The sequence below is a fragment of the Setaria viridis genome, chromosome 2, assembly GCF_005286985.2.
Source record: "Setaria viridis chromosome 2, Setaria_viridis_v4.0, whole genome shotgun sequence".
Taxonomy (NCBI): Eukaryota; Viridiplantae; Streptophyta; class Magnoliopsida; order Poales; family Poaceae; genus Setaria; species Setaria viridis.
In genome coordinates, this window is record NC_048264.2 from 321,111 (window position 1) to 346,368 (window position 25,258).

The 25,258-nt window shown below is 49.0% G+C and overlaps 5 protein-coding genes across 10 annotated transcripts; 4 read left to right on the forward strand and 1 right to left on the reverse strand.

The window, feature by feature from the left end:
• The first annotated feature begins 2,414 nt into the window (after positions 1-2,414).
• Positions 2,415-3,297, forward strand: LOC117843803 (dirigent protein 1). The gene has a single exon (XM_034724519.2). It carries the CDS (start codon positions 2,514-2,516, stop codon positions 3,051-3,053), a length of 540 nt encoding a protein of 179 aa, XP_034580410.1. The 5' UTR covers positions 2,415-2,513; the 3' UTR covers positions 3,054-3,297.
• Positions 3,298-4,576: 1,279 nt separating this feature from the next.
• Positions 4,577-5,396, reverse strand: LOC117843804 (dirigent protein 1). The gene has a single exon (XM_034724520.2). It carries the CDS (start codon positions 5,152-5,154, stop codon positions 4,678-4,680), a length of 477 nt encoding a protein of 158 aa, XP_034580411.1. The 5' UTR covers positions 5,155-5,396; the 3' UTR covers positions 4,577-4,677.
• A 2,636-nt stretch (positions 5,397-8,032) lies between these two features.
• Positions 8,033-8,853, forward strand: LOC117845708 (dirigent protein 1). The gene has a single exon (XM_034726770.2). The coding sequence runs from the start codon at positions 8,132-8,134 to the stop codon at positions 8,672-8,674; it is 543 nt and encodes a 180-aa protein (XP_034582661.1). The 5' UTR covers positions 8,033-8,131; the 3' UTR covers positions 8,675-8,853.
• Positions 8,854-11,442: 2,589 nt separating this feature from the next.
• On the forward strand, positions 11,443-17,474 carry LOC117845078 (uncharacterized). Of its 6 annotated transcripts, none has more exons than XM_034725974.2 (8): positions 11,443-11,627; positions 11,940-13,773; positions 13,858-13,935; positions 14,165-14,317; positions 14,794-15,105; positions 15,268-15,390; positions 16,033-16,120; positions 17,002-17,474. In XM_034725974.2, the coding sequence occupies exons 2-8, from the start codon at positions 12,070-12,072 to the stop codon at positions 17,157-17,159; spliced, it is 2,616 nt and encodes an 871-aa protein (XP_034581865.1). In that variant the 5' UTR covers positions 11,443-11,627; positions 11,940-12,069; the 3' UTR covers positions 17,160-17,474. The 6 variants fall into 6 exon arrangements, with proteins under 6 accessions (XP_034581865.1, XP_034581862.1, XP_034581864.1 ...); XM_034725971.2 differs by having other exon boundaries at positions 11,444-11,682; positions 11,830-13,773; XM_034725973.2 differs by having other exon boundaries at positions 11,444-11,682; positions 11,850-13,773.
• Positions 17,475-18,943: 1,469 nt separating this feature from the next.
• Positions 18,944-22,914, forward strand: LOC117841983 (phytosulfokine receptor 2). Its single transcript, XM_034722312.2, has one exon. It carries the CDS (start codon positions 18,970-18,972, stop codon positions 22,651-22,653), a length of 3,684 nt encoding a protein of 1,227 aa, XP_034578203.2. The 5' UTR covers positions 18,944-18,969; the 3' UTR covers positions 22,654-22,914.
• The last annotated feature ends 2,344 nt before the right edge of the window (positions 22,915-25,258 follow it).

The window sequence follows — 25,258 nt, forward strand, 5'->3', positions numbered from 1 at the left end:
GGACGGCAGCGCATTCGAGCAGGTTACGCATCTCTTGGCGTGCCCGTCGCTCCTCGGGCGTCGCTGGTTCGGGGAGCTGTCGGAGCAGCACCGCCGCGGCTGCAACATTTTGGCTAGCGCGGGCGAAGAGCTGCGGACGTTCTTCATCCGCGCAGATGCGTTGCTGGACGTCGCGCGCCCGTTGTCGTGCTCCCCCCTCGTGGTGGGGGTGCTCGACTTCTTGGCGGACGCCCGCGCGCGCCTCTGGTTGCCGAGAGCACTCCGGGGCCCTTGGTAAGGCTCCGGTTGTAGCTGCGGCGCGCGAGGGGGGAACCCTTTGTCTCCCCTCGGCATCCTTGCCATTGGATCCTTCGGAGTGTGCGTCGGCCACGAGGCACTCGCGCGAGGGGTGGGGACTCCCGCTGCTGGAGCCAGCGTCAGAGATCATCCTCGTCGCGCCTACGAGCTCGCTGCTCGCGGGCGACGCGGTCATGGACCGCGCTAGGAGGCGTCCGTAAGCCCCCGTGGTGTTGCGTAGCCCGAAGGGCTGTCCCCCTTGTGAGGTCCTTCCGATAAGCGAGCGGCCGCTCACCGCCGTCCCGGCGGCGGGGCCGGGGGCAGCTGGGCGAGCGGGTAGGACGAGGACAGGGATCAGCTTGATCCCTTCCCCGGTGGCGAGGAAGTCCAGGCTCCCGAATCAGATCAGGGAGCCCGGAGCAAAGCTACTATTGTAACTGGCCATCTGAGGCTGCGAATGTACGCGCAAAGGTCCCCTACCTGGCGCGCCAACTGTCGTTGTCAAGATTTGTGGATCAAGACTTAGACTAGTAAATTTCTTTTATGCGCGTAAAGCCTCAGATGGTGGCGTGGGAGACACGGGTTTAGACTGGTTCGGGCAAGGGAAGCCCTACGTCCAGTATCGAGGATGCTCGTATAGCCCACGCGGGATTCTGTAGTAGGGGTTACAGATCGACCAGAGAGGGACTGGTCCCAAGTCTCTTTGTGCTTGTGCTCTCAGGGAGCGTACTAGTGAGCTGTGGCTTGTGGGAGAAGAAGCCGATCCCCCCTCCGACCCTGGGTTCCTCCTTTTATATCGCAAGGGGGGTGGCCGGAGTTACAGCTGGGATCGGGCGAAGAGGACCGTAAAATGTAAACGTAGTACGGTAAAAAATATGGCAGGAAGGAGGAGCAAGTTCCTAGGCGCCCGACGCCTCCGCCGGCCTCTGGCGAGCGCCGGCGTGCATGCCGGAGGGGGAGGCGGCCGTGTGCCAACTGTCGTCGCTCCCTATAGATAGCTCCTTCGGCATTCGTAGGCGTCGGGTCATGATGAAGGCGTTTCGTCGTTATCCTGGTGTCTGTTGGAGAGGACGGTGGATGCTACCGCTCTGAAGACGGCCCCTGGGGAGAGGGCGTCACATCCTTGCTGCCGGGTGCGCGGGACCCGAGGGCGCGCGGGGCCCGAGGACAGACCGGTCTCTCCTTCGCTCCGGCCGGCGCAGGCCATGAGTACCCTGCGGCGAATGGGAGTGAGCCGCCTGCACTGTAGCTTGCACAGTGTGGTCGTGCATGGGTACTTGCGGCGGGTTGCGTGAGGAGCGCGGTCATCCTTCCCTCTGCCAGGCCTGCGGCGCATTTATGGCGAAGCCGACGGGGGACCCACAGGATTTTGTTTATCTTTCCCACCTGGTCCGCATCCGAGGGGAAACCTGCCCTGGGTGCCCTAGCGAGCCCGACCCCTGTGCTTGGGGTCGGACGAGGCGGAACCTTGTGGCGAGGGGTCGGGCGCCTCTGACCCTGAGGCCGCAGTCGGACGAGGCGGAAGCCTTGTGGAGGGAGGTCGGGCGTTCCCGACCCTGAGGCCGCGGTCGGGCGAGGCGGAGTTTTGATTACGCTTAGGTGGGCCCGGGCCTTCGCGTCTGCTCCTTTAAGCGGTATTAGGGGATCGTTAATATTTCCCCCCAACAACCCCCAACTCCTAACTTTGACACTAAGCAAAAAGAAGATTCCCCATCACATCAAACTTGCGGTACATGCATGGAGTACTAAATGTAGATGAAATCAAAAACTAATTGCACAGTTTTGTTGTACTTTGCGAGACGAATCTTTTGAGCCTAATTAGTCAATGTTTGGACAATAATTCCCAAATACAAACGAAACGCTACAGTGTGATACAGTGCTGTAACAGTAATTTGGCACCTCCAAACTTTTGCAACTAAGCAAGACCTTGGTCGCTAATGATACGCACACATGCATGCATAACAGGTCATGCCCCACGTCACGTCGTTAATTAATGATAACCACCTTTTTCAGTGGACTGTGGGCATGTCAGCAAAGCATTGTAGATCGAGTTTGGTCCATGCTTGCATGTTCTTCTTTAATTTTCTGCAATGATTGATCCATCGTCATCGATGCTCTATATATACAGTCGCATATCCATGGTCTGTCTATGCCCTTAGCTTGTGTACGTACACTTTCATCTCCATCAAATCGAATAGGAAGATCCATCAAGAGATCGATCGACGAGTAGCAACAAGATGGCATCCCATCACCTCATCACTCTCGCGGCCATTGTGCTGCAGCTGCAGCTGGCCGTGGTCTGTCCCGCCGCCGCCGGCGACGGAACCATGCACCACCTTCACTTCTTCATGCACGACAACAGGTACACGGGCCCGCGCCCCACGGCGGTGCTGATCGTGAACGGCACGGGCGCCCCGCTGTCCGCCGGCGTGCGGTTCGGCGACACGGTGGTGATGGACGACGTTCTGACGGAGGGCCCGAGCCGCGCGTCCAGGGCCGTGGGCCGCTCGCAGGGCACCTACGTGATGGCGTCCATGGAGGAGGGCCGCCCCGCGGTGCTGCTCTCCATGAACGTCGTGCTCACCGACTACCCCGGGTACACCGGCAGCACGGTGACGGTGATGGGCCGGAACGACGTCACGGCGGCCGTGCGCGAGCTCGCCGTCGTCGGCGGCACGGGGAGGTTCCGCATGGCTACGGGGTACGTGCTCTGGAAGACGGCAAGCTGGAAAGGAAAGGACGCCGTCCTCGAGCTCGACGTCTACCTGCGCGCCTGATCCCATCGTACGAGCATGCACATACCATGTACGTACGTACGTGTGTTACTTCGTTCTTACTTACTAGGCCGGCCTGTATCAGATCAGCGGCCACAATAAAACTCGGCCGTTAATTACTGTGTTTTATCCCAGTCCTTCGATTTGGAACCAATTTATATTCAGCATGTACGTGTCACTTACGGGGAGATGTCCCAGCTGTACTTATGGTCGCATGGGTTATCTCAATCATTCATTCCTTTTTTAAGATATCCGTTCAACCGTTAAATTTCTCACCTATCCATAATTCTCTTACCTACTCATGATTCGTCTCACCGTTGATTTCTACTACGGTGATTTCAGAGACGGATGGTTCAGATAGATGATGTAACTACATGTAGGTCTTGTTTAGTTCCCAATTTGAGATTTGCAAAATTGACATTTTGCCATAAATGCGCAACTGTAGCATTTCGTTTGTATTTATGAATTATTGTCCAAATATTGACTAATTAGGCTTAAAAGATTCGTCTCACAAAGTACAACAAAACTGTGCAATTAGTTTTTGATTTCGTCTACATTTAGTACTCCATGCATGTACCGCAAGTTTGATGTGATGGAGAATCTTCTTTTTGCATAGTGTCAAAGTTGGGAGTTTGGAGGAAATTAAACATGACCGTAAATGAGAAAAATTCATGTCCAAGTCGGAACGGTAAATTTCACACAGTATGCTAGGAAAACCGCGTCACCGACAAAGGAATCACTTGCGAGTGCGACAGCTCCAGGCTGTGAGATTCAAAGGTCAGCAAAGAGAATGGGGAGGTGGTGGTGGTGTTGTGCCTGTCATGTCACGGTGCTCATGGTTACTGCAATACTGCTGCTACACCAGTTGCTCCTCCAATGGCTATATTGTCAGTTTGTCACGTCCTGAGTGTCGATTTCTCGTTGCACGAAGCAGAGACTGCTATCCCAAGGATATTATCAGCAGACCCAAATGACAGCGGCTGTAACCAATAATTTCTTTGGTTCCATTTGCTTATTTTTAAGCAAGTGTCACATCAATATTTAGATACTAATTAGGAGTATTAAACGTAGACTATTTACAAAATCCATTACATAAGTGGAGGCTAAACGGCGAGACGAATCTATTAAGCCTAATTAGTCCATGATTTGACAATGTGTTGCTACAGTAAACATTTGCTAATGATGGATTAATTAGGCTTAATAGGTTCGTCTCGCTGTTTAGCCTCCACTTATGTAATGGGTTTTGTAAATAGCCTACGTTTAATACTCCTAATTAGTATCTAAACATTGATGTGACACTTGCTTAAAAATAAGCAAACGAACCAAACGCCGCCATGCTCACGCTTATCTCGAGTCTTTACCTACTGCTATGACAGAGATAGAGGGGTTGGTGAGCATGATAAACAAAATGTTGTTAATAAAGGACGCCGACCTGCCAGTTTTGCGTGCTTTGGGCGCTACCTCCATCGGCATCCACACATGCATGCGAGTTGCGACCACCTTTTGCTCTTTGCTTTTCCAAGAACACATTTTCTTTGGATTTATTTCCTTTTTTTCAGAGGTCCACTACATCACCATTCACCACCATTGGCTGAGTTAGTACGTTACATAATTGTCAACTGAGACATCATCGTGCTTTTGACAGATGTTTTGACAGGTTGAACGAAAGCGAGCACCCCGTGCCGCCGACGACGGCGAGATCCCTCACGTCCGCCGCGATGTCGTCGCGGCCCATCACCGCGACGGTGCTGCCGTTGTAGCCCCCCGCCGTCAGCAGCAGGTTGGCGCACACCGTCAGCACGGCGCCCCCCGACTGCGACGTCATCATGTAGAAGCCCTGCACGCGGCCGACGGCGGCGGAGGAGGACGAGGGATCCTCGGTGAGGGCATCGTCGATGACGGTCGTGTCCCCGAACGCCAGGCCCGGGACGGCGGAGGGGCCCTTGATCACCTGCACCGCCGTCGGGTTGCTTCCCGTCAGGATGTCGTGCATGAACAAGTGCAGGTGCGTGGTGGTGCCGCCGTCAGCCGCCAGGACGGCCGCCGGCGACGACATCGGAGCGAGGAGGAAGAGGAGGACGGCGGCAGCGAGGGAGGGAGCCATAGGTGCTCTGCCTTGATGAATGGATGCAACATTACTGGCAGCTAGAAGGTGATGGTCAGGTTTTTGTAAAGTCGATCGAGCGATGAGACGAGATGACGAATTGACGATAGTAGTAGTAGGTCCATTTCGAGAGGTCACGATCCATTTTAGGTGAAAAAGGAACGCATCGTATCTGTCTATTAGTAAAACATTCCATGATTCGGCTTTGCCAAGTCCAAGTCCGATCCTGGCTTCAGCATCAGGACACAGCCATTCGCCTTCGTTTTCGCCTGGTCTTCTGGTCGGTTCTTCAAATGCAGTTGGGAAATGGTAAAAGGAGACCTCATGGAGGCTGTTCACTACTTCTTTGAGCAACATTTCAAACTGCGGATCAGGGGCTTGTGGAGCATGGCCAATGCGGTGGAAATGGCAGATTTTGTTCTCCTATGGGATGAAGTGCAACAACTTGAGCTATCAGATGAACGTTGCATGGAAAGCTTTTGCGGAAGGAAAACATAAATTTTTCACAAAATCCTTACTGCTGATAAACTTCTCATCAGAAATTGGCCCTGTGATCAAGTCTGTGCTTTGTGTGATCAAGATAATGAGACAGCACCGCACATATGTTTGAACTGCTACTTTGCTAAAGAAGTATGGCTCAAAGTCAAAGACTGGACTGGATTGCCGATCCTGCTGCCTGTCGAAGACGAGCTGTCCTTTGAAGAGTGGTGGAACAGAAACCTTCAGCCTTTCACAGGGAAATTACGAAGAAGCATGGCAGCCATTATCATGTACACTACATGGCGCTTGTGGTTGGAAAGAAACCGGCGGGTATTTGAACACAAATCTTTATCTTCAGTTCAAGTTTTGGGACTTACCAAGATTGATGGGAGGCGTGTGGTACTCCGGAGTTCGAGTCTGTTTAGTTCTTCATTATGTTACAACGAGCTGTTCTTGAGTGTGTTATTCTTTCATGTAATATTAAACCTTCTGTAAGACATCTTTGCTTCCTTCTTATATGATATAAGCAGTTCTCCCTGCTCTTTTTCAAAAAAAAAAAGAACATAATTGCTGCATTCGGCCGGAAACTCGGGCAAGGCCCAACCTTGTAGGGATTGGGCCGAATAAGATCATGCTCAAATTGGTGGATTGGGCCATAATGGCATCAAGTGGGGGCCTGTGAACAACACAGTGTTTATCCAAAGCATAAGTAAGAGCAACAATGTGCGTCTATGGCGTGCCATAGATGAGCTTCTTAAAAGCCGATTCGGGAGGCGGCCACGAGCTTCATCCTCGGTTGCCTTCTTCACTGCGAGAGGTGGAGAAGAGCTGGGCTGCGGCAAACGACGGTCGGCGATGGCTAAGGTCATCGGGCGCTCCTCCATTCAGGGGTGCCCAGTAAGAGGGGTTGGAGGGTTGAATGTAAAAGTACTTTATTAATAAAATCCAACCTTTCTTCTAAAAAGAATGAGAGAGCAACAATAATGTTGTTAACTAATGCAATGGTAGCTTATTAAAGTACTGATGATTAATCTAGATAAGAAAATTTTGTGTAGTTCTGTAGAAAATGAGCGTACTTCCTTTGTTTGACTATGTTTTATTCAAAATCACACCCTTGGCACCGACCTAGTAAGTATGAGTTTTAGGGGAAAACCAGATGATTCTACGTACCTCCCTCTTCTCTCAAAACACTTGATTAAGGCAAGGAAGTAGAAAAGCTACATATGTACTATAGCAAAAGTTATGTATATAGAGCTAAATTTTGAACGGAATGAGTACATGTTCTTTCGAGGCCATGGGCAAATAATGTAAAGAAATAGAGGCAGTGTAGGTTTTTCAATAATTCAGACGACTACAGATATCAGCCGTAGAAATTGAATGAGGCCATCTTAACTTGTTTTGATCGAAAAGAATGCGCGGTGGAGGAGGATGAGCAGGCGCGCATGGCGTATGGACACCGGACGCCGGACGCCGCGGCAGTGCATAGTGGGATTTGACGGCCGGCGCATCATTCAAAAGCAGAGCAGGAATCTCTCTTTTTTCTAAAAAAGAACTAGCAGGAAAAAATGTACATAGTGGTTACAGCGTTGCTGTACAAATAGACACAAAGAAATTATTCCCCCGCCCGTCAGTAAGGGGGTGGGGGCGCAACAATAGATATTAGGATCGATGTACTAGGTTTGCCAGGTGTTTTGCCCCGGCCATCACCCACATGGACTTCATCTTTAATGAGCTGTGTGACCTGCTGAGTGGTCGCTTCTTTGTGGTCGAAGATCCTAGCGCTGCACTCCTTCCATACTACCCAACATACTAGGATAATGAGTGATTTCAGCCCACGCCGATCCGTGCACACCGTCTTACCCAGTTCCGACCACCATTGATGCACTGAGACTGTCTGTGGCCACATGTGCGGAAGCAAGTTGCTTGTGGATGTCCAATGGGCCATTTCTCCCCCAGATCCGTTTGGTGAATCTGCATTCGGTGAAAAGGTGGGCCGCAGTCTCTATTGTTCTTCTACATAGGGGGCAGTTTTCAGAGTTAGCCCATCTCCGAGCTTGTAGTCTATCAGATGTCCACACCCGGTTTTGTAGCGGTAGCCATGCAAAGAATTTGCATTTTGGAGGGGCTCATAATTTCCAAACAATTTTTCGAAATTCTGTTTATAAGCAGAGCAGGAATCTAGCTAGGTTGGTAGCTAATGATACGCACACATGCATGCATAACAGGTCATGCCACACGTCACGTCGTTAATTAATGATAACCACCTTTTTCAGTGGACTGTGGGCATGTCAGCAAAGCATTGTAGATCGAGTTTGGTCCATGCTTGCATGTTCTTCTTTAATTTTCTGCAATGATTGATCCATCGTCATCGATGCTCTATATATACAGTCGCATATCCATGGTCTGTCTATGCCCTTAGCTTGTGTACGTACACTTTCATCTCCATCAAATCGAATAGGAAGATCCATCAAGAGATCGATCGACGAGTAGCAACAAGATGGCATCCCATCACCTCATCACTCTCGCGGCCATTGTGCTGCAGCTGCAGCTGGCCGTGGTCTGTCCCGCCGCCGCCGGCGACGGAACCATGCACCACCTTCACTTCTTCATGCACGACAACAGGTACACGGGCCCGCGCCCCACGGCGGTGCTGATCGTGAACGGCACGGGCGCCCCGCTGATGTCCGGCGGCGTGCGGTTCGGCGACACGGTGGTGATGGACAACGTTCTGACGGAGGGCCCGAGCCGCGCGTCCAGGGCCGTGGGCCGCTCGCAGGGCACCTACGTGACGGCGTCCATGGAGGAGGGCCGCCCCGCGATGCTGCTCTCTATGAACGTCGTGCTCACCGACTACCCCGGGTACACCGGCAGCACGGTGGCGGTGATGGGCCGGAACGACGTCACGGCGGCCGTGCGCGAGCTCGCCGTCGTCGGCGGCACGGGGACGTTCCGCATGGCCACGGGGTACGTGCTCTGGAAGACGGCAAGCTGGAAAGGAAAGAACGCCGTCCTCGAGCTCGACGTCTACCTGCGCGCCTGATCCCATCGTACGAGCATGCATAGACCATGTACGTACGTACGTGTGTTACTTCGTTCTTACTTACTAGGCCGGCCTGTATCAGATCGATTAGCGGCCACAATAAAACTCGGCCGGGCCCGTTAATTACTGTGTTTTATCCCAATCCTTCGATTTCGATTTGGAACCAATTGGCAGGGCTACTCGCGAGGGCTTGCGGAGCCGGAGCCGCGGAGTTATTTTTTTTGAGCTCCGTTATGCAGGTCTAAAACAGCTCCGACTCCTCCTAAATGTGCTAAAAAAAATGGCTCCACGATCGATGCCGTTTGGTGCGGCTCCAGCTCCTCCGTGCTTCGGTAAGTGCGCGGAGCTGGATCTATAGCTGGCCATTTGGCCCGGGCACTATGGGCCGGCCCAAGCACGGCACTAAGAAGCACGGTCCAGGAACGGCCCGGTCCGACTCCCATCGTGCTAGTGCCTGGCACGGCCCGGTCGTAGTGTCGTGCCTAGGCTGCCATCTCGGCCCGCAGGGCTGGCACGAGCATGACACGGTTTTTGGGCCGGCACTATATTGACCCGATAAATATCAGTCATTGGATCTCCTAACTAAACTAGAGTTGTTAGATTCACATCAAGTCATAGTGAAAACCCTAGCTCCTTCTCTTCCTCAGCTCTTTTTTTCCCACGCAACAGGCAGCGGCGCGGCCCTCCTGCGGGTGAGCGCAGGCGGCGGCGAGGACCCCTGGCGGGCAGGCGGCGGTGCAGCCCCCCGTGAGGATGAGCGAAGGCGGCGGCGCAGACCACCTGCGGGCGAGCGAAGGCGGCAGCGCGGCCCCCGCGAGGGCGAGCACAAGCGGCACCATGGACCCCTGGCGGGCGAGCAAAGGCGGCGGCGCGGCCCTACGCTGGCGGGCGAGCACAGGCAGCAGGCAAGCGATGGCGGCGCGGCCCTATGCTGGCGGGCGAGCACAGGCGGTGACGCGGGCACGTCGGGCTGCCGTGCTCGACAGCATGGCACGGCACGGCTAACCGCCCATAGGACCGTACCTGTGCCGAGTCTCGGCACGGTGGCACTATCAGGCACGGCACGGGTAAGCCACCGTGCCGCATAGTGCCGTGCCTGATCGTGCTCGTGCTAGTGCCGTGTCGTGCGGCCCGGTTGGCCATGTATTGCCGGAGCCCTGCCAAAGAAGTCCATATTTAGCATGTACGTGTCACTTATGGGGACATATCCTATCTGTGTACTTGTAGCCGCATGGGTTATCTCAGTCGTTCATTCCTCTCATGAGATATCCATCCAACCGATGAATTTCTCACCTATCCATAATTCTCTCATCCACCCATCATTCATCTCACTATTAATTTCACAGACGGATGATTAAGATAGATCACGTGGTCACATCTAAATGAGAAAAATTCATGTCCTCATCGGAAAAGTAAATTTCACACAGTATGCTAGAAAAACCGCATCACCGCCAAAGGAATCACTTGTGAGTGCGACAGCTCCAGGCTGTGAGATTCCGCAAAGAGAATGGGGGAGGTGGTGGTGGTGTTGCGCCTGTCATGTCATGGTGCTCATGGTTACTGCAATACTAGCTGCTGCTACACCAGTTGCTCCTCCAATGGTTATATTGTCAGTTTGTCACGTCCTGGGTGTCGATTTCTCGTTGCACGAACCAGAGACTGCTATCCCATGGACATTATCAGCAGACCCAAACGACAGCGGCTGTAACCAATAATTTCTTATGCTCACGCTTATCTCGAGTCTTTACCCTCCATTTCACTCCAAGTTCATGTTTCTATCAGGGGACCCACACCATTTCCATTATTCCGTGACCACTCTTGTGAGTTACGACTTACGAGCAGAGAAGATATCAGAGACGAATGCTCAGTACTGCAAACTGTGATCCACGACCAGTACGTGAAGCTCGGTAGCGTGTTCACGCTAAGCTCCTTTGGAATAAAGGTGAATGGGGGCAACATGGCGCGGTTGATCTGAATGTACTCTTGTTGATGGCGAACCGGTGCCTGCTCGGAGCGCGCGAGCTTGTTCTTGTTGTTGCCCTTGCCTTGCCCTTGGGTGGCCTCTTGCGCATGGGTGGACTTTTTGATAGCATGGGCCGATCCGGTTTGGTTGGTTTAGAATGGAGGCCCAACTCAGCCCAGCGCAACAACAACCGACACAGAATGCAGCCCAGCGAAAAAAAAATTCTCCAGATGCTTCTCTTAACTGCAGCAAATATACAGTATAGCATTAACTACATCCAGCCAGCTTGATGCTTTTGTTTGTGCATCTCAAACAAGTGAAAGACTACAGCAGCTCCAGCTGACAACTGGGCAATGGACGGCCTTATATTATGCTTGGAGAGGAGTCACCGGCCAACACGAGCAACGCCGGCCACATCACACAAACCAACAATGACAGACTGAGACTGGGCATTATTAAGAGCCGCCCCTTGCCCCCGGTCATGTGCCAATGCCTGGAATAACCAATCCTTTACAACAAAACACTCTGCATTCATGTAGCTAGACAGCTCAGTCTATGTATTAAAATACAACATGCGTAATTGGTTGTTAAAGGATTGTTCAGATTACCAGATAGCTCATACGCTATATATGCATGCTGGCAGCATATTATAAAATCATATCTAGCAAACTTGGAACTCCGGAGTAAACAAGCAAAAAAAAAAACAATTAATCAAGTGTACCTTCATTCAAAACTGTTATTCTCCCTCTGTCATCATCAGAGTGGCGACTGAAGGTAGCCATTGCCGACCCAATCAATCAAATGCCTCTGCTCACAGTCAGAGCTGAGTCAGTCAACAACTCCTGTCCACTCTTGTGTCCAAAACTACCATCCCAAGTTGGTTCAGCCGTCCATATTAGCAGCTCCAGCTCCAACACAGCTGAAGCAAAACAGAGTCCCCCATTTAAGCTTGAGCCCTAGTAGCCGCCCATCAGCTGAAACCGAGTTCAGGTCAGTGACTCTCTTCTGCTTTCTTGTTGCATGCTCTTCCACTTTGATAATTCGAGTAAGTTTCTGCAACGTTTCATGTTAATCTTGTGCACCCTACTCCTATCCTGAAAATACACAAAGAAAGAGGCACTTCTGAGCTGTGAATCAACTTTTCTACCTTTTTCTGTTTAAAATTTTTGTTGCCATTTTTTTTGTAACTCAGTGCTCAAGACGATCTGACAGGAGTTCAGATTGAAGGTCCTGGACCTACAGATTAAAGGTTCCAACTAGTTTTGCCGCCAAACCCCACTTACACCGCTCCTATAACTCCAGATTTCATGGTAACAAGAGCTCAAAGACATGCAGTGAACTACCGGCTTCAATAGTTCAGTCAACTCGGTGAGGGATTTTCAGTTGAAAAAAAAGGCAACCCTTCAGTTCCAACAATCTCAAAAGCAGTCATATGGATTGGACAGAACAAATGTTTAACATCTGTCAACAGAAACCGCAAAAACAGCTGCCAACATATCCCCCATTCAGTGACATCAGTAGCAGCTCAGGATCACATAACTGGTTCCCTCCAAATCCTTATCAAGTTCAACCAAGGAAGATAAAGTTTATTTGCAACTTTGGCGGCACATTCTTACCAAGGCCAAGTGACGGAGAGCTCCGGTATGTCGGCGGAGAGAGGCATCTGGTTCAGATTAACCGGGACATGTCATGGCATGAGCTGACCTGCAAGACAACAAAGCTAATTAGGCGGGATCACACAATCAAGTACCATCTCCCAGGGGAGCAACTGAACATGCTCATTTCCATCACCTCCGATGATGACCTTCGAAATATGATTGATGAGTGCATTGTGCTAGAAGCAAACAGAGAAAGGCTTACCATGTACCTTTTCTCTGCTAAAGACGATGAGCACAATGTGCACTTACTTGTCACATGCTCATCCTATGCAGAAAAGGAAGCGCAGTTCATTGCTCTCATCAATGGACTCACCAGACCAATCGTGGCATCAAGAATGCAAAGCATTGGCAGCACCTCAACCAATGATCTAGATCAGGCGATGCTTGGTATCAAAGATGATAGACTACCAGCAGGCACGGAAGAGGAAAGTTCACTGTACATGAAAGGTAAGCCCTCACAAAGGATCGTTGTAGAACCGCCAAAAGCATCAAGTGGACCGCTGGAGAAGACACTTCCAACTCCAAACTTTTTAACACGGATGGCCAAAAAAGACAAGGCAAAAAACAGAGAAGGTGACCTGATCACCTCTGGAAGAAAGATAACTGGTGTTCACTTCAGCCCATCTGTGCCAGCTGAATCCATACATGCAGCTAAGAGGGAGGCAGGTAGTGATCAGGCTGTCTCAAGGCATCAGCCAGAACTCGAGCGAACTGCTACAATCACAATCGAAAAGGGCATTCAAGCTGCAGGAACTCAGGAAAAAGGATCACCAAGAAAAGAGCTGCTGATACCACCGGACAACAGCAATGTGAATAAATTATTGTCCAATTCAAACAACAATAGTCCAACACCACACACAAGTCGAGCCGCATATGAAGTGCCTGCATCTTTATCAAGGGCCCCCAAGAAAGCAGCGAATCAACAAACAAGCTCTGACAATAACAAGATGAAACCAGGAGGGCACAACAGCCAGGAAGAAGGTATGTCTCATTCAGCACAAGAACCACAGATGAAGAACAAAAACTACCAATTGCAAAATAAGATGGAGATGTCTGGACATGGTCCTGAGTCTGTGACTCCTATGCAATGCCATGATAATATGGGGATCAGTTCAAACCATACTCTTGAGAAGTCGGTTGCAACCAACAGCAGGACGAAGCAACAGCCAGAAGTTCCTATTATGCGGAGTAACACTTCGAAAGAAGGTCATCCTTCTAAGGTTTCTAGCAATAGTGAAGAAACAATATTTTCTAGCCCTTTTACATCTTCAGACAAGACAACTGAGCTGAAACAACATACTCTAGTGCGTGCTTCCAGCGAGAGACAGCAAGAGCGACCCAGCAGTCCAAGACCTGATGAACAGTCATCAAGAATGATAAAATCTCGGTCAGTTGGTGCTGATAGAAATAGTCCTCAGATCATAATTCCAACTCAAGAAGTTAAAGATAACACTGTGCCATTGATCTCAGAGCTTGAAGTACATCCCCGCATCTTATTTCATACAGTAATTTGAAAGGAAAAAAACTCACTGCATAACTTCTGAATAACCCTTTTCTGGTAGGAACACAGAACCAAGAACACTGAACAAGGTCTTCCCAAATCTGTAGCATTGAGCAGGGGTCTTACAACTAACGTCCAGGTTTGACTTACAGTATTCTTTAACAAAGCTACTTGAAGCTCAAATTGCACTGGCATGAAAAATAACTGAGAGAATAGAAAGAAACAAGTAAAAAAAGACAATGTATCCGTAATACAAGACTTAAATGGGCATATCCCAAAAGAAAGGATTTATCAGCAAATATCCCTAAGTTTCTCATTAAACAAAATCCATGCAGTACTTATTCCTATAATTGATGAATATGTGGCAGATAATAAGCAACGAGGACCTTGAAGATCTCCGTGAGATGGGCTCTGGTGCATTCGGAACAGTTTTCCATGGAAAATGGAAGGGGACAGATGTTGCTATTAAACGGATAAAAAACAGCTGCTTTATGTTACCATCACCTCAAGCAGACAAGCTGGTAAGCCTAGATAATTTTCACCAGCATGTTTTGAAGTCACAGCCAAGGGGTTCTTAGCCCATGGTCACCCCAGATGGGACCAAGTTCAGTGATTTGTCAGTTTAGGAGGTTGAAGTTAATCAATGATAGCTTTTTTACTCTGGGTAACAAAACACCCTCGTGATTTTGCATATGTATCATGTTACCATTAAGAATAGGCATGCACTGGTATTTCATGTTAACTGAGAATTAAGATCATCCAGGATCTTGTCTAAACAACCTAAGCCTGCAAATTATTGACGTGTTACACGGGCCAAGCAGTCAGCTGCTATGTTTGGCCCCCAAACACAGGCTAGTATGGCCACAGAATATTATCTTGATACAGATTTCAGAATCAGAGATTTTTTATAGAAATTATTAATTACTCTCAACTAGATCCTGATGAAAGAAGGCATGAATGTTGCATTCTTAGAAATACAACACGCGTAAACTTGCAGATTACAGAATTTTGGAGAGAAGCAGACATCATCTCGAAACTTCACCACCCAAATATTCTGGCACTGTATGGAGTTGTAAATAATGGACCTGGAGCAACATTAGCTACTGTAACAGAATTCATGGTCAATGGATCTCTGAAGAAAGTCCTCCATCGCAAAGACAAATATCTTGATTGGCGCAAACGGATCATGCTTGCAATGGATGCAGCCATTGGCATGGAGTACTTGCACTCCAAGGACATTGTCCACTTTGATTTGAAATGCGATAACTTGCTAGTGAATGTTAAGGATCCATCTCATCCCATTTGCAAGGTAAGTTAGATTTCAGTGACACAAATTTTGTTTCACCTCAAGTTCTAAATGCATTGCTGCCAAAAAAAGAAATTCAAAATGAAGCATGTTGAAAAGATGGTATGAAAGCTGAAATTTTGCATACAACTAAAGTTGAACATAACAGAGAATCAATTACTACAGGTTGCTGATTTTGGTTTATCAAAGATGAAACAAGCCACCCTGGTTTCTGGTGGAATGAGAGGAACTCTTCCATGGATGGCCCCAGAGTTGCTGACAATGAGTGGCACTAAAGTATCTGAAAAGGTACTATTCTGAGTCTTCTTAATGATTGCAAGTGCCACAGTATTACACAATGCTGACAAAATCATGGTTTGTGTATGCCTTTTATCTAAAATGTGTAATGTCAAAAAATATCAATCAGCTTCTCTTTACAAACCAATCTAAACTGCTCCCACATGTTAAAAAGAAAAAAGAAAAGTTAAACAAGCAGGAACTATGCCTAATATGTCTTTGTACATTTGGCAACATTAAGGTGCTTTGGGGAAACAAACTGACAGCATGCTGTCAGCAAAAGAAGATTGTTACCATAGTTTAACACACAAAGATTTGATTTAACAGGTCAAGGTAACAGACAGCCAATTGAGTGATATTTTTAGCTGGGTTCTTTATAACAACAAAGATGTAGGTTACATTTCAGAAACAAGAGATTGATGTACGTGCTGTTTTCTTTACAGTCATCACCATGTAACTTTATCCAAATCATACCATGATTACAAAGAAATTTGATTTATGCATTGGCAACTATTATAAATATAATGGCCATGTCCTTAACAAAAAGCTACAGTGTTCTCACAAGCAACTTATGAAACCTTAAAGTGTCGAATTAAAGCATAACAAGTAATTCTGATTTCTAGCCTAAATACATCTTCTTTTGTGTTGATACAGATTGATGTCTATTCTTTTGGAATTGTAATGTGGGAAATTCTCACGGGTGAAGATCCATATGATGGCATGCACTATGGAGGAGTCATAGGTATGCATATATTAAAAACTTTCCCTCTGCAAATTGAATAACACACCTTCCGTGTTGCTTGACTAGAAATATGGGTGATTTGTTTGATACAAGTTCAATTTTGAATATGCAAGTCATTACTTAGGAAGCTCTAGGACATTTTTAAGTGACTGAAGCCATGTCTTGCTACAAAAATGTACTCCTGAGGTAAAATTTAAGAAGTAAGAGATGTTTTGGGATGCCTGCAGTGTCATGCCATGGTATTGCAGCATCAGATATACTGTTGACATTTAGATTGTCTCTCGGCAATCTAAGTCAATCCATTCCATTTTCATTAAAGGAAAAGGGGAAAAAAAAGGAAGGAAAGAAAAGCCATTTGTGTAAAAGGAATACCATTGTGCTGTGCCCGTTATCTGTAAAGCCAGAATAACGAATTAGCATTCCCTTGTCTAAATTCATCTGGTCCCAATCTTAATTCAATCTCACTTGAGTGGAAGCCCAGATAGGTGACATCTAGATTAGAACCTTGGCCAGTTGGATTTCCAGGTTCGTCAGGGTCATGCATTATAGAGAACTTTGAGTGCATGTTGTCTGGGTTGTTCGTTGTGGTGAAGATAGCTGGGATTCTGGCCGACTTTATCCTATATCGTTGCAAGCAACGATTTACTTCTGGCTGTCCATGGACACAGCTAGCTACACTCACTGGCCTTTTGTTGAAAACAAGCAACCTTACAGAAGTTGCTTTAATCAAGAAGCTTATCGGTACAATATGATGCTCTACATATTCTTATGGATGCACTCTGATACAGACTACAGATATTGCAGATATACATGGTAATAAAATCAAATATCGTACCTTTTTGTCTGCTCTGGTAAAAGTAATTGCTGATGGTGATATGCAGGGGGTATTTTGAGCAACACACTGCGGCCACCAGTGCCAGCTTCATGTAACCCAGAATGGAGGAAACTGATGGAGCAGTGCTGGTCAACTGAGCCCGAGAGACGACCTGCCTTCACTGAAGTAGCATCCCGTCTTCGTGCCATCCTAGAAGCAAGCTAGAACGAATCTCTATAAATGAATCTGCATGAATAACCACTCCCCATCCATCAGACCACTTTACCTGTCAAAGCATGATGTAGCCATGAGCTGAAAATGGTACCAAGTACCAGTATGAAAATTGAAAAGCATTAAACTCCAGACAGTCTCCCCAAAGTTAACTATGGGAAGCTTATTCTGACTTGGCATACCATGTAAATTTAAGATCTAAATGCAGCTGTGCTGTTACTGAACATGTAGATGAAAAGGGAAGTAGAAGTTCCATCAACCTTTGGACATTCTTTATTTAATCTGTAAATTTAATCGTTATTAGTCTGAGGGCTGAGGCTATCCAGAGTCCATCTCCTAATTGTTTCAAGTGCACAAGTGTTGAGCAGCTGAAGCCCGAGATCGAATGTATTAAGTCTGTCTTGCAGTTGACTGAAGTTGGGCACTAGCTCCAATAGTTGGAAGTTAGTCAAGGTGGTGGTACAAGATCCGCTGATCTTCGTCTATCTAGGAACGGATTATGCCAAGGCAGAAGAATGGAAGGAGTACGTCGAGGAATGACGCCGGCCGTTGTTACTCACTTGGTGTCGGTCGCCCATGCGCCTTGCCATAGACAGACGGAGGCGAAGGTTGATGAAGGCTGGGTGGGGGCATTGGAGCCCGGCATTCCATCGAACAAGTTGAGGGCGTGGGCGTGGAAAAGGAAGGCGAGCGCACAATACAAGGACGTGGTGGGAAGCCGCGACATGGTCGGCAGGCACTGCGCACAGCATGTCGCTGAGGCTGAGTGGAAGAGTGGGGGGCTGCCGGTGACAATGCTCCCCGCCTGAATATGCGCGCGTGTCTCGATTTGGACGGCGGTAACAAGCTGGTGGCGCCGACGGTGGGGGGAGGAGGCGGACGAAGGACAGGCTGGTGGGCTTCCGCTGCGATTTAGACAGAGGACGGGCTAGGCCCAGTGGGGAAAGAAGGCCGGGCCGGAAGTCACTAGCTTTTTTGGCAAAAACGAGAGAGACTTGGGCCTTGAGCACAGTACAGTCCCAGGCAGTAGAAATGAATATATTTTTACTGTGGCACGGAAAATGACACATGCATGCCGAAATCAGAGAGAGAGAGAGGGAGAGTGCACGCACTCGAGGGCTACTGAGCTCAGCTCTGGTCTGGTCTGAACCCCTCCAAACCAAAGTCCACCACCGTGTGAAAACGTACACGAACACATCCTTTCTCGTGGTCCCTTTTTCTCACACTCTGTGCCCAGTGCCCACTCTCCTTTCCATTTTTTTGGTTGGAGCCGGAGCAAAGGATACTGTAGAGAAAGGGGGGGGGGGGGGGGGGGGGGGACAATGAGCCAGTACTACCATCTGAAATCCTTTTTGCCTCAATATATACGAACTTGCCACCTGGTACAAGTTTTTATAATGTCCTGTAAAGACAGCAGTATACTTGGATTTTTTGTTTCAAGTATACTTGCCATTTGGCTAGAATTTATTCCCTCCGTTCCAAATTGAAGGTCGTTTTAACTTTTCTAGGTGCATACAAATTAAAAAATTAAAATAATCTATAATTTAAGACGGAGGGAATAATATAATTGGAAGGACCGCCTGAGATAAGAAAAAAAAGGAAATAGAATATGCACCCGGTTACTGCGCAGCAGAAGGTGGCATTTACTCCGAGACTGGTACAACGAGTGAACGACAATGTAAAATAATGCGGTGATTTGTTGGTTTCAGAACGGTAGGAGCATCGCAGTAACGCCTTCCGGCTGCATTAATGGCTACGGCTGGGGGGTGCATGCATCGAGGAACGGAACGGGGAGGAAACGGACATGACACTCCAACCGCCCGCAGCCCACTGCCCACCGCATTCAGTCGCTTCTCTTCTCCCTCCTCTCGTCAGTCCCTGCCTGGCCTGCAACTGCAAGAGAGGAGGAGGAGGACTGCAACTGACGCAACCTTTTCCCTCTCCTCTCTGGCGCTCTCTCTCTCCCCTCCCCACGCAGGCACGCACAGCACACCCAGGACGAAGACGAGGAGGCAGGCAGTGGGGCTGTACTGGAGTGGACTTTGGAGTTTGGACTCACTCCACCCCCTCCCCTCCACTCCACTCCACTCCACCGTCTCCCATCCCCACCCGGCCACCCCCCATCTCGCACGCGCATCATTGCATGGCTGAGCTTCCCTTCCTTCCTGCTCCCCCTGCCTCCCTCCTCCCACTACTCGCCACTCCACTGTCCACTCCCCCTCAGTCGCTACGCTCATCATCACCACCCTCCCCCTCGCGGCGCCTGCCTGAGAGGAGACGAGAAACTTCACACCGCCTGCAATGCTGCTGCTGCCGCCGCCGCCGCCGCATTGCCCCACCCTCTCCGCCGCCGCCACCTGCTAAATCTCCTCTTGCAATCGCGCAGCCTATGCCGCCGCGTCCCCGCCCGAGCCCCAAATCCATGGCCGCCAAATGCGCACTCCTGCTCCCACTCCTCCTCCTCCTGTCGCGCGCCGCCGCCGCCGCGGCAGCCGCGCCGTGCCACCCGGACGACCTCCGCGCGCTGCGGGCCTTCGCCGGGAACCTCACGGGCACCGGCGGCGCCGGCCTCCGCGCCGCGTGGTCCCCCTCCTCCTCCTCCCCCGCCGCCGCCGCGTGCTGCGCCTGGGACGGCGTGTACTGCGACGCCGGCGGCCGCGTCGCGTCCCTGCGCCTCCCCGCGCGCGGCCTCGCGGGGCCCCTCACGGCGGCGCCGCTCGCGGGCCTCGCGCGCCTGCGGGACATCGACCTCAGCCGCAACGCGCTCGAGGGGCCCGTCTCCGCGGTCCTCGCCGCCGTGCCCCCCGGAATCCGCGCCGCCAACCTCTCCTCCAACCTGCTCGACGGCGCGCTGCCGGACCTCGCCGCGCTCCCGGCGCTCGATGCCCTCGACGCCAGCAACAACTCCATCTCCGGCGCGCTCGCGCCCGACCTCTGCGCCGGCGCGCCGGCGCTGCGGTTGCTCGACCTCTCCGCCAACCGCCTCGCTGGCGCGCTCCCGTCCTCCGGCAACGCCACCCCGCCGCCCTGCGCCGCCACGCTCAGGGATCTCTCACTGGCCTCCAATGCCTTCACGGGCGCCCTCCCCGCGGCGCTCTTCGACCTCACCGGCCTGCAAAGGCTCTCCCTCGCGTCCAATGGGCTCACCGGGCAGGTGAGCTCTCGCCTCGGCGACCTCAAAAACCTCACCTTTCTGGATTTCTCCGGCAACCGCTTCTCCGGCCACCTCCCGGACGTGTTCGGCGACCTCGCGTCCCTGGAGAATTTGGCCGCCCACTCCAATGGCTTCTCCGGACAGCTACCGCCGTCGCTGTCTCTGATGTCATCCCTCCGTGTGCTCGATCTCCGGAACAATTCCCTGTCTGGTCCAATTGCTCGCGTCAACTTCTCTGGAATGCCGCTCCTTGCTTCCGTTGACCTTGCTACAAACCATCTAAATGGTACACTCCCTGTCAGCCTAGCCGGCTGCCAGGAGCTCAAGTCGCTCAGCCTTGCCAAGAACAGGCTGACCGGCCAATTGCCCCAGGATTACAGCCGCCTCGCTTCACTGTCCATGCTGTCACTCTCCAACAACAGCCTGCACAACATATCAGGGGCGCTCACCGTGCTCGGTGCCTGCAAGAACCTCACCACGCTGATTCTCACCAAGAATTTCATCGGTGAGGAGCTACCGGGTGATGGCGTTCGTGGGTTTGACAGCATGGAAGTGCTGGCCCTTGGTGATTGTGCTCTTATGGGAAGGGTTCCAGAATGGCTGACTCAGTGCACGAAACTGGAGGTGCTTGATCTGTCCTGGAACCAATTGGTTGGCACCATCCCGTCTTGGATTGGCGACTTTGAGTACTTGAGCTACTTAGATCTCTCAAACAATACCTTGGTCGGTGGGATACCCAAGAGCTTGACACAGCTGAAGAGCCTTGTCACTTCCAGGCAGTCGCCGGGTATGGCGTTTACTAGCATGCCGCTGTATGTGAAGCACAACAGGAGCACAAGTGGTCGGCAATACAACCAGCTCTCCAACTTCCCGCCATCATTGTTTCTAAATGACAACGGCCTGAACGGGACTATCTGGCCTGAGTTTGGAAACTTGAGGGAGCTACATGTGCTGGATCTGAGCAACAATTTCATATCTGGGAGCATTCCTGATGCATTGTCCAGGATGGAGAATTTGGAGGTTCTTGATCTTTCATCCAATAATCTCAGTGGATCAATTCCATCGTCCCTGACAGAGCTCACCTTCTTGTCAAAGTTCAGTGTGGCTCACAATCACTTGGTGGGGCAGATCCCAAATGGAGGGCAGTTCCTCACCTTCTCCAACTCAAGTTTTGAGGGTAACCCTGGTTTGTGCAGGTCAGGTTCTTGCAACCTAAATATGTCTGTGGAAACTCCTAATGGCAAGGAGGTACAGCCTGCAGGAAGCATGAGGAACAGGAAAAACAAAATACTCGGGGTCGCTATCTGCATTGGATTGGCCCTTGCAGTATTTTTAGCTGTTATTTTGGTCAACATGTCAAAGAGGGAGGTCAGCGCTATTGATTATGAAGAAACTGAGGGTTCCTGTCACGAATTGTATGATTCCTACTCGAAGCCGGTGCTATTCTTTCAGAATTCTGCAGTGAAGGAGCTAACTGTCAGTGACCTCGTCAGATCAACAAACAACTTTGATCAAGCCAACATAATAGGATGTGGTGGGTTTGGTCTGGTGTACAAGGCCTATCTCCCTGATGGGACAAAGGCAGCAGTGAAGAGGCTCTCTGGTGACTGCGGGCAGATGGAGAGGGAGTTCCGTGCTGAGGTGGAAGCACTGTCACAAGCTCAACACAAAAATCTTGTAACCCTGAGAGGGTACTGCCGCTATGGAAATGATAGGCTTCTGATCTACTCTTACATGGAGAATGGTAGCCTGGACTACTGGCTTCACGAGAGGTCAGATGGTGGTTACATGCTGAAATGGGAGTCAAGGCTCCGGATTGCTCAGGGTTCAGCCAGAGGGCTGGCTTACTTGCACAAGGTTTGTGAGCCCAACATCATCCACAGAGATGTGAAGTCCAGCAACATTCTTCTGAATGAAAATTTCGAAGCATGCCTAGCTGATTTCGGGCTTGCAAGGCTAATACAGCCCTATGACACACATGTGACTACCGATCTAGTAGGTACCTTGGGGTACATACCACCGGAGTACAGTCAATCGGTGATCGCCACGCCTAAAGGAGATGTCTTCAGCTTTGGTGTAGTCTTGCTTGAACTGCTCACTGGCAAACGCCCTGTGGATGTGTCCAAGTCCAAGGGATCCAGGGACTTGATCTCTTGGGTTCTTCAGATGAAGTCTGAAAAGAAGGAAGATCAGATTTTCGACAGACTGATATGGAGCAAAGCGCATGAGAAGCAACTGCTGTTGGTCCTTGAGATTGCGTGCAAGTGCATTAGCCCAGATCCTCGACAGCGGCCGTCAATTGAACAAGTCGTCAGCAGTCTTGACAATGTGTGATCATTGTCATATCGTGTTGATTGCCAGTTCCTTCTTTTTTTGATTAAATTAAAGGCTAGGAGTTACTGACATGAGAGATAAACAGAGTAGAAAGCAATCTGAGTACATTTGGATAATGCAGGTGCAGACCATTAGGTGTACATAGGTGTGGTGTCATGGCATTATATAGCGGACCAGAATTAAATTGGGTCTTGTTTTTTATTTTCAGTAACTCAGTGTTATGTGAAAATATAAATTCCCACATCAATGTTCTTGCAGCAATATTAATGTGTCATGTTTTATCAGCCGATGTGCCTTTAAAATGATTTCTCCTGTGATTACTGAATTTCAGGACAGTAATGTAGTTTACCATAAAAAATGCAGAATCTGTTTAAAGTTGATAACTGTGGTGGATACATTCAGGTACTGGGGTAATATGAACAACATGGTGGAGACTTTCAGATGACAAATCCTCTTTCCAAGGAAAGGTAATAAACAGAGTGGCACTTTCTGTTTACATGGAGGGACTGACTTTCAGAGGTGGGGGAAACGGCTAGGCACCCTATAGCTAAGCTAGCTACTTGTTGTAGGTTCGAACGAGCACACCCACAAGGCAAGGACGGCAGCAATCAGAAGGCATTGTACTGGATTGATTGTGTTCCCTGATGACATTCCTGGTTCCTAGTTGGAAATAATCATGTCATGGGAGTCATCTCTAACCAATTAGTTTCTGTTCAAGAAGCACATATAAGAAGCTAGAGTCCACGACGAATGAGCTAGTTAAAGAACGTAAAATCAATGCCACTCTAAACAACAGGGAGCTTCAGCCATGAGACGAGGGCCCGACCTCTTTCTCGACTTCATGGCCGCCTCCTCACATGGCAGCAGCGATTAGGTCGACGAGAACGCAAGCTAGGACGACGAACATCCAATCGTGCCCACAGAGTACGACGAACATGACTACGATGAACATGGAATGATTATGCCACGAAGAATACATGGAATGGAATTATATCAGCCAAATTAATTAAACTGCATTACATTTTACTTCTATTCCCTTCTATTAATTGCTAACATAGGATAGATCTCATCGATCGCATCAACAAAAGCTGCACATAATCTCTGTACCTTTTTCTTGCTGAAAATCATGCTAGGATCCTTGGGGAAAATGGAATAAAGAAACTAGTGGTATGAGACAGAGAGATAATGACGCGTTGGTAAGATCAGACTACTGACTATTGTGGTGAACAGCCGGTTCTTCCTCAACAAGACTGTACGATTGCCATCTTTTATCTACGAACTATATATATTGCCTCGAGCTGTCAGCTAGGGATGTCAATTGCTGCTGATGGCGTGCTTGATCGAATTTGTTAAGCTGATAAGTTTTATTTCACGAAAGGACCGATTTAACCCGCGACCAGTCGCGCAATACGGAACTGAATACGAAACTCCATGACCCTACTGTACCACTGTGAGTGGAAGTAAACAAGCTGCATAAATGAGTAATATTTGGCTGACGTCGTCTAGAAAAAAAAATGTAATATTTACTTTAAATTGTTGTAATTTTTGAACGAGGTGTCCGTTTCAAATTTCGTTTGTACATTTGAGCTCTGCGCGACGAGACGAACAAAACTAGACCCCACTTGGATATGTTTGAAGACTTTTTATATTAGTAGCAACTTATGCGTAAAGGTGTGATCGGAGATTATTAAAGGAGTTGCTACCATGCATATATTAAAGTTGCTATCCTAGAAATATATTGAAGTTGTCACATGGTATGTACATTAGTTGGTATCTCAAAACTTTATTAAATTTGATACACAATATGCATATAAGTTGCAATGGCAAAAAAAAATATATGATAAACATATTACATAGTACCAAAGTATGTCATAAGTTGCTATTAGTAGAAATATATTAAAATTGTTACATGGTATACACATAAATTGATATCATATGATTATCACATTTGTTTGCATAGAGTATAATAACTTATCTACTATATCCGATAGTAATTTATGTAGAGATAATGTGGTGACTTATATAGTTTAGTCTTCATAATGGTAAGTAATACGAATGTAAAAAATTATTTGTGTATCAATTTATGTACACAATTTGTCGAGAGGTTTACACATAAGTCAGTACATAAATAATATTTCAAAATATATCGATCATGGGTCTTATTTTGTATATCTCAACATAAGAAACACGGTGGTGCGAACGGAATTGAAAATGGACACTTCATAAGGAAGTTATCATATTTTTTTAAACGAAACCAATAAAAGGATTGCGGGCCACAGTAGCCCACCTCCATCCCATCGTGCTGTTAGAAGGCAACGTCAGTCGCGCTCTCGTACAATAGAGCGACCCGTCGTTAAATAAACTTTTCCTTCGTGAAACTAAGCTAAGATGCAACGACACAAGCCAATCACACATACTTATATTAAACCAGTTGTACACTGTTTACATGAAGGATAGATTATACTGATATTCTACTAATTAACTAGTAAGCCGCTACTTGGTCTCTGCAGCAGACACTTGGTCGTTCCCGTAGGTGCGAACAAGGCAGACCCAGAAGGAAAGGACGATAGCAATGAGGGCGCCGAGAATGCAAGCCCAGGCGATA

Coding starts and splice junctions, on each gene's coding strand:
- LOC117845078 (XM_034725974.2), top strand. CDS start 12,070: ATGGATTGGACAGAACAAATGTTTAACATCTGTCAACAGAAACCGCAA. Junction 13,774..13,857: donor CATTGATCTCAGAGCTTGAA/GTACATCCCCGC, acceptor CTTTTCTGGTAG/GAACACAGAACCAAGAACAC. Junction 15,106..15,267: donor CATCTCATCCCATTTGCAAG/GTAAGTTAGATT, acceptor CAATTACTACAG/GTTGCTGATTTTGGTTTATC.
- LOC117843803 (XM_034724519.2), top strand. CDS start 2,514: ATGGCATCCCATCACCTCATCACTCTCGCGGCCATTGTGCTGCAGCTG.
- LOC117845708 (XM_034726770.2), top strand. CDS start 8,132: ATGGCATCCCATCACCTCATCACTCTCGCGGCCATTGTGCTGCAGCTG.
- LOC117843804 (XM_034724520.2), bottom strand. CDS start 5,154: ATGGCTCCCTCCCTCGCTGCCGCCGTCCTCCTCTTCCTCCTCGCTCCG.
- LOC117841983 (XM_034722312.2), top strand. CDS start 18,970: ATGACACTCCAACCGCCCGCAGCCCACTGCCCACCGCATTCAGTCGCT.